Source organism: Phyllobates terribilis, unplaced genomic scaffold, assembly GCF_046119375.1.
Source record: "Phyllobates terribilis strain yellow unplaced genomic scaffold, ASM4611937v1 Scaffold_10__3_contigs__length_209671492, whole genome shotgun sequence".
NCBI lineage: Eukaryota > Metazoa > Chordata > Amphibia > Anura > Dendrobatidae > Phyllobates > Phyllobates terribilis.
In genome coordinates this window covers 181,570,808-181,579,113 of record NW_027362770.1, presented here as the reverse complement: position 1 = coordinate 181,579,113, position 8,306 = coordinate 181,570,808, and the positions used below count along the sequence as shown (strand labels likewise).

Sequence of the window (8,306 nt, the reverse complement as noted above, 5' to 3'; positions counted from 1 at the left end):
AGTCTCTTAAAGATAATGGATACTGATTCCTGGTCTGCGGCTGGCCAGGTTTCAACTTCCCGCTCTGCGGCACCAGTCAATTGTCCCAGCACAACAGCGGCTCTCTGCTTACCAGTCATAGAATACATGTCCAGTACACCGCATATTTTTCTTTTGAATCCAGACAGGGTGTGTGGTTTGCCATCATACTGGGGAAGCCATTTCGCTCCAGGGATATACGGCAGGGCCATGGGTATCAACGGAGTCATGACCCCTGCTGGTGGGGCGGCCGCTCCGGCCTGTGCAGCGCAAGTTGGGCATCAGGAACGTTAACCGGTGCTCCGGCGACTTGCTGGTCGCCGGCCATGGTTGCGCCACCTGTGGAGTGCGGCTAAAGGGAGCCGCTGCTGCGGAGCAGTCCTCTGAGGCAGATGGTAGGGCAGCTTGTGATGGAACGGCTCCCCACAGGTGGAGCGGGCCTCAGGGCAGCGTGGGGTAATGGATGGTGGTACAGGGGAGAGACGGCCAGGGCGGTTCAGGAAGAAATGACAGCCACTCACACAGGGCATTCGCTTCGGTACCTTTACTGGTGTAGATGCAGGTATGGTCCAGGGTACTCGGTACGCAGGGTGCACTTCTGGACTCTCCCCAGTGAGCGGGTATAGGGCCTCCTGGTCTGTTGCTTCCACTTGCTAAGCTTCTGACCTGCCTGGAGCTACGCCTGGCTTTATTACTGTCTCTCTCTCTCTCTTGCACCTGCTGACCTGGTGGTAGTGCCTTCTCTTGGAGATCACTCTCCCTGGATGCTGGGGCCTCCGTTACTCCAAGCCCTGGTACGGTAGTCAGCGTTGGTCGACCTGAGACTTGTAGTCCTCCAGGTATCCAGTGGTCCCTACTGGGTGTAAAGGTCCCTGTAGGTGCGGACTCGGTGTCCGGTGTATATTTCGGGGTGAGCCTGGTACGCTCCTCTGCCCCCTCAACTCCTCTCTCCTTTCCTCCTTGCCATCGGCCACACTCAGGGCCCTCACTACGGCAGCAGCAGATGAGCTGCGTCTTCGCTGCTCTCAGCGTCAGCACGCTCCCTCACAACTAACTGTACTAACTTCTGACTGAGCTGCCTGGGTCCACCCTCCATATATATATCCCTAAAGGGCTCCCTCTGGTGGTCTGAGGTGGTAGGGTGGAGGTGTGTGAATGTAATGAGGGCCTCTTGTGGAGAAGTCCATCCATGCACCCTACTGGGTTCTGTGGCACCTGTGCGTAGCAGGGCACCACATCAGCCTGTCAGCATTTTCAGTTGACAGGCGGATGCGCTTATCAGTTATAATTCCATCAGCGGCACTAAAAACCCGCTCTGATTAAATGCTGGCGGCAGGGCAGGCCAGGACCTCCAAGGCATAGAGAGCCAGTTCATTCCACGTGTCCAGCTTGGATACCCAATAATTATAAGGCACAGAGGAATCACGGAGGACGTTGGTACGGTCGGCAAGGTACTCCCTCAGCATCTTCCCAAACTTTGCACTCCTTGTGAGAGTACCCCGCGCCTCAGGGCCTGTGCGATGGGAGGGGCTAAGAAAATTCTCCCAGAACTTTGACAGTGTTCCCCTGCCTCTGTTGGATTGGAGTTGTGTCTCTCTTGCCTGTAGTCCTTGGTTGTCCAACGAACTGTGACCTCTGCTGCCAGCGTTTTCAGATGGGAATTTTCTTAATAGTTCCCCAACAAGGGCCTTCTGGTACTGCCCCATTTTTGTAGACCTGTTTGCCTCAGGAATAAAAGGTATAAAGTTCTCCTTGTAGCGTGGGTCTAGAAGTGTCACCAACCAGTAACCCAAAATTTTGAGAACGCGAGGGTCATGGGAAAGGCAGTGTAACAAACTCAGCCATGTGTGCCAGACTGCTAACAGGCAAGACTTCCGTGTCCTCACCAAGAGGACTGATCATGCTATCCTCTTCCTCTCTGTCCTTCGGCCATCCACGCTGAAGAGATGGTATGACAGTTGTGCAGGTAGTACCGTCTACAGCGCATGAAACTAGCTACTGTTCTTCCTCCTCCTCATTGTCACCCAATCCACGTTGGGATGAGATGAGGCAGGGCTGTGTGTAATCACCTTGTATGGTTCCTTGCTCCATCTCATCGTGCTCCGCCTGCAATGCATCCTCTTTGATTGTGAGCAGAGAGCGTTTCAGAAGACAGAGAAGCGGGAAGGCAAAGCTAATTATGGCGTCATCGCCGCTCACCATCTTGGTGGAGTCCTCAAAGTTTTGGAGGATGGTACATATGTCTGACATCCATGTCCACTCCAGAGGTCTTATGTGTGGAGTCTGAACTGAATACCGACTGCCTTGTTGATGCTGGTACTCAACAATTGTATTAAAATTGTAAGAGAGAACTGACTGATGACCCTTGTCCCTATAAGAGTACAATTATTGACAGTGGTCAAAATTATTAGGGTCTCAATACACACGAGTCCATATAGTGAACAGACTCAATACATAAAACATTTGAGTGTACAAAGGATTAAATAAGAAAGATCTCACCCATATTCAGTTTTGTCCTCTATGTCCTTTGTACCTCCTCAGGATTCCCTGTTAGTGGTGGAGTTCTCATCGTTTATTGTCCCTGCCAGTCCCTATAACTTAGAGATGACCCTGAGACCCCAAGAACTCCCGCCCTTACAAGAGCAGTCCACAGCTGACCCAGTACTGGTTTGTGACGCCTCTACTCGAAAGCCATTTATTTTACCCTGTGAGATGGGGGACTCGGAGTCGGGTCCTATGATGGAGAGATGGGGTGCAGCCGTGGCCCGGACCCGACCCGTGCTCAGGGCCGTCACAATTAAAAGGATGGTGTGGGCTTATCCGGGTTGAGTGGCTGATTCCGACTACGCCACTTGTGGCACCTGGTGAAGGCCACCAGCGCCACTGCAGTCCGCTGAGGCATGGTGTTATGGCGGCCAAAGTTATTACTACTCCCCACAGGCGGAGCAAGGCCTCAGGGCAGAGAGACAGGATGGCAGGGGTAGTAGTAGAGGAGTACGGGCACCGCGTCCTGCGGTGTGGCGCAGAATAAACAGTCCGGAGGTCATAGGGGTGAACTTCCAAGGCTTTACTCACATTCGAGATGGCAGAAGGAAGGCGACTCCCTGCTCCCCACGGAGTCCTGCGGTCACCAGGGACGGGGGTCCGACTACCTCTGAGCAAGTCCAGCATTCAATCAGGACCCCGCACCAGAGTGTTCCTGAACTACAGACCGTATCCTTTCCTGTCTGTGTGTGTAGATAGGCCGGGTCTCCCTCTGAGCTCCTCTCAGAACAAGGGCACGGGTGGCAGCTCCGCTCCTTCCGATACCCGGTGGGATCCTCAGGGCCTACCGGGCTTTCCCGACCAGGACATGGAGTAGCAAGGTCGGGTGTCGGGGGCCGGTACCCCTCTTGCAGCCGGACTCCCTCTGAATATAGAACAGATCCATAATCTGTTTATCCCATCCATAATCTGGAGGGTGGGTCTTTTTCCCTTATTCCCGATGTGGAGATGCATGTGCCAATCCCCTGAAGACTCAGAATCCTGAAGAAACACGTCGGGAGGCACTAATAGGGCTAGTTCAGGGCTGTACTAGTAAAGGGTCAGCTGTGGACTGCCCTTGTAAGGGCGGGAGTTCTTGGGCTCGCAGGGCCATCTTTAAGTTATAGGGACTGGCAGGGACAATAAGCGATGAGAACTCCACCACTAACAGGGAATCCTGAGGAGGTACAAAGGACATAGAGGACAAAACTGAATATGGGTGAGATCTTTGTTATTTAATCCTTTGTACACTCAAATGTTTTATGCATTGAGTCTGTTCACTATATGGACTCGTGTGTATTGAGACCCTAATAATTTTGACCACTGTCAATAATTGTACTCTTATAGGGACAAGGGTCATCAGTCAGTTCTCTCTTACAATTTTAATATGTTTGTCTACCAAAAAAATTCTCTTTTTAAGAAAAATACTCAGTAAAAGTTACGTTTTAAATCCCCAATTTTGAAATTTTCTGACAAAGCTATTTGTGTGGATATTGGAAGAGGTCCTGAGGGATCTTTACTATGCTATGGCATCTCTATATATTTTTTGCTTAATTGTACTCAACAACTGCCCTCTTCTGCTCACAAATCCTTCCCAACATCTGCAGTGTAGAGTTCCAATGCGTAGGGACATCACAGATCAGTCAGTGAGCTGGAAGCTGCAATTGCTGCTGTAACATGGCAAGGGCGGCGGAAGCTGTAGGTGACTTTCTAAAATGGGCACACAAGCGGCGTACTTTAACAAACAGATCCGGCAGCTCCGGGTAGGATTTGAAAACCGCTGAACCACGAGGTTAAGCACATGGTCCAGGCATGATACGTGTGTGAGCTCGCCTCGCCTCAGAGCCGCCTCCAGGTTCCGGCCATTGTCGCACATGACCATGCCTGGCTGTAGGTTCAGCGGTGTGAGCCACAGATCTTACTGCTCTTTCAGAGCTGTCCACAACTCTTCAGCATTGTGCGGTTTGTCACCTAAGCATATCTTCAGCACAGCCTGTTGTCGCTTGGCCGAGGCAGTGCTGCAGTGCTTCCAGCTTGTGACTGATGAGGTCATTTCGGAGACGGAGGCTGAAGAGGAGGAGGAGGCTGAAGTGTAGGAGCTGTAAACTGTGGATGCAACCCTGATTGATCTAGGGCCTGCAATCCTTAGCATCGGGAGGACGTGTTCCGTCCCAAGGTCCGACTGGGTCCCGGCTTCCACTATGTTAACCCAGTGTGCCGTCAGCGAGATGTATCATCCCTGCCCACAAGCACTTGTCCACGTGTCCATGGTTAGGTGGACTTTCCTGGTAACTGCGTTGTTGAGGGCACAGGTAATGTTTTGGGACACATACTTGTGTAATGCCGGGATGGCACACCGGGAGAATTAGTGGCAGCTGGGGACTGAGTACCGAGGGACGGCCACCGCCATCAGGTTGCGGAATTCTTCCATCTCCACGAGCCTAAAAGGCAAGATTTCGAGCGCAAGCAATCGCGAAATGTGGGAATTTAGTAGTGTGGCCTGTGGGGCGTTGGCTGCGTATTTGCGCTTGCTTTCCAAGGACTGGGGCATGGACAACTGAACGCTGCGCTGGGACAAGGATGTGGACGTGATTCCTGATGCTGCTACTTGAGAGTGTGCAAGAACAGGTGCAGGGCAAGAGGCATCTTCGCATGCACCATGGACAGGGGATTGGCTTGCATGCACTACAGCGGAAGAAGCAATGGTGCCACCCGCAGACACTGTTCCTGGACCCTGGGGTTCGGCCCACAAAGTCGGGTTCTTTGCTGCCATGTGCTTGATCATGCTGGTGGGGGTCAGGCTTGTAGTTTTGCTACCCCTGCTGATGCTGGCCTGGCAGGTGGTGCAAATTGCCTTTTTGGGGTTATCGGCAGAGTCTTTAAAAAACAACCAGACTCGGGAAGACCTAACAGTTGTACTGGCAACTTCCTTCGTGTTAGTGTTACGGGGAACGGATGTCTGCCTTTTGTCTGCGGCCACCACACTGATTCTTCCTGCCTGTTGGAGTTCTCTGCCTCCCTCCCCCTGTGTGCTGCTGTCCTTGCTCTGCATGTCCTCCTGACAGGTTGGGTAATTTACTATATCATCCACCTCGTCTTCCACTTCCGCACCCTGGTCCACCTCCTGACTTTCTGGCAATTGTGTCTCATCATCGTCCATCTCCTGTGACTCTTTCCCACCATCACCTTCGTGTGACAGTGGCTGCTACATGTGATCTCCTCTTGCCCGCTTCAAGTGGACCGGGCGAGAGGCCCAAATCTATAAATGGAAAAGTGAACAGCTCTTCGGAGTGTCCAAGTGTGGGATCAGTTGTCTCTGGGCACTCGGAATGGAGGAAGGAAAGAAGTTCAGGGTGAGGAATATGCGGACCAGACTCACGGCTACCGAGACTTGACAGTGTGGAAGACACGGTGGTGGTGGCTAAGTGACTGGAAGCATTATCTGCTATCCAACCAATAACATTTTCACACTGCTGTGTGTTCAATAGTGGTGTTCTGCGGTCCCCTATTAATTGGGACAAGAAGGTCGAGCGAGAAGATGTGGGTGTTTGTTGTGGCACAATTTCAGCTTGTCCACGGCCTCGGCCTCTACATGCACCATCACCATCACGTCCATTGCCACGTGCCTTGCCCATTTTAAATGAAGGATAATATCTTCCACAATCACAACAAATGGCTGAATTTGGAGCGAACTTATATGTGATCCGTGTGACGGACAAACCACAGTTTTAAATACCTGACCTGTAGGTAACTATTTTGAACAGCAAACTGGTGTCAATAGCTTCACTGACACACTGAAACAAAATTTCAGTGGACGCCAGAAATGGCAATATTTTCAGCGCAATTATATGTGATCCCTTTGACGGACAAACCAGTTTTAAATAGATGGATTTTTAGAACTGTAATATGGAAAGGACCTGGCTGTATTCTGCAGTGTTAACAAGCAAATGCGGCAGAAAACGGTGTTCTCTGGATTGCTTTTTAAGCAAATAATGAGGATTAAGATCCCCAAAAAAATTATTCCTGGCCCCTGAGACCTGGGCCTATTTCTAGAATGTCTAACAGCAGCAGAAGGCAGAACTGGAATGGAGCCTCATGTGCTATATGCACTGCAGTCTGCTATATACCCTGCCTGCCTATATACAATACATATCCGGGTCAGTGCACTTATTATGTCAAATTAGAGATCTAATTCCCCTTCTAGTGAGCAGCGTCCATCAGACAGCGAGCACAGCGCTGATGTGTGCAGCACAAAACTAACATCGTAGTTATACACACAAATAGTTTATACCTGTTAGTATGTATACACCTAACACATACATGCAGGTGTCCACTGACACACGTAACTGAGTGTATAGCAGTTTCATTCAGCAGACACTAGATGGCGCTGTGGTTTCCGGTGACGTCACCGCTCCTGCAGCCTCTAGTCATTAATAGCAGCACTCACCATTGCCGGGTGCGGTGGCGCGTGCCTGTAATCCCAGCTACTTGGGAGGCTGAGGCTGGTGGATCGCTTGAGTCCAGGAGTTCTGCGCTACCCTGTGCTATGTCAATTGGTTGACTCTGGGGGAGCTCAGAGCTACCAGGTTGCTCTAATGAGGGGTGAATCAGCCCAGGTCTGAAACAGAGCAGGTCAAAACCCCCGTGCCAATCAGTAGTGGGACCACACCTGTTAATAGCCAGTGTAGAGCAGCCTGGACAACACAGCGTGACACAGACTTTATATACAAATAGCAAATAAGAATTTTATATCGGGAGAAACAAATATTATTAGATTGTTGTGACACTGAACACTACTGACACCTACTGGCAGAACTAAGAAAATCCTTCCATCTGTTGTGCAGTACTGGGTGTTACCAGTAGAGGCCGCTCCGGCTCTAAACCTTCAAGACAGAACATGAATAACTGATACTCAGCAATTCCCGTTATAATAAGGTTACGGTGAAGCCGTCACCAGACAATGATCTATGTATAAATCAGGTTTTTTTGATCAATGTTTTTTTTTCCATATAACAATCTGTATTAAAAATAAAAAATAATATTATTATTATTATTTATGTTTAGAGCACCAGTAATTCCATGGTGCTGTACATGAGAAGGGGTTACATACAGGATGCAAGTATTAAACTTTGTGAACAAACTAACAATGACAGACTGGTACAGAAAGGAGAGGACCCTGCCCTTGGGGGCTTACAGTATACAGGATAGTGGGGAAGGAGACAGTCGGGTAGGGGGTTGCGGCAGCTCCGGTGGTGGTGAGGTGGCAGCGGGGTCATTGCAGGCTGTAGCCGTCCTGACGAGGTGGGTTTTCAAGTTCCGTCTGAAGGTTCTGAGTGTGGCAGATAGTGATGTGTTGGGGCACAGAATTCCAGAGGATGGGGGACACTCGGGAGAAGTCTTGGAGGTGATTGGGTGAGGAACGTATGAGTGTGGAGAAGAGGAGGAGGTCTTGGGAGTAGTGGCATTACTAGAGTCTGTTGGACCCCAATGCAAGATTTGCATGAGCCCCCCACCCTGATTATGTATGTGTCCTCCATCCTGGTATTTATGTCCCTCATCCTTGTATTATCCTTATCCTGGCCCCATCTTGGTAAATATAGCTAGGGCTGACTTGTGGTGGATGTGTGCAGATGGTGACTTTTATCCAGTACTGCCAGTGGGATGGGAGGGTACATGTGCTATTGTTAAACTCCTGATACCACTCCAGCTTGTGACTCCGAATATAGACCAGCATGACACCAGCTTTCCTACTTCTTTTGACCCTC

General features: G+C 50.4%; 1 protein-coding gene across 1 annotated transcript in view; it reads left to right on the top strand.

The window, feature by feature from the left end:
* The first annotated feature begins 2,622 nt into the window (after positions 1 to 2,622).
* The window catches only part of LOC141164081 (histone H2B 1.1-like), a 40,226-nt gene continuing 34,542 nt past the window's right edge, over positions 2,623 to 8,306 (top strand). The window contains exon 1 of the mRNA XM_073649237.1: positions 2,623 to 2,725. Within this exon, the coding sequence (XP_073505338.1) occupies positions 2,623 to 2,725 (103 nt within the window). The remainder of the gene's footprint in view (positions 2,726 to 8,306) is intronic.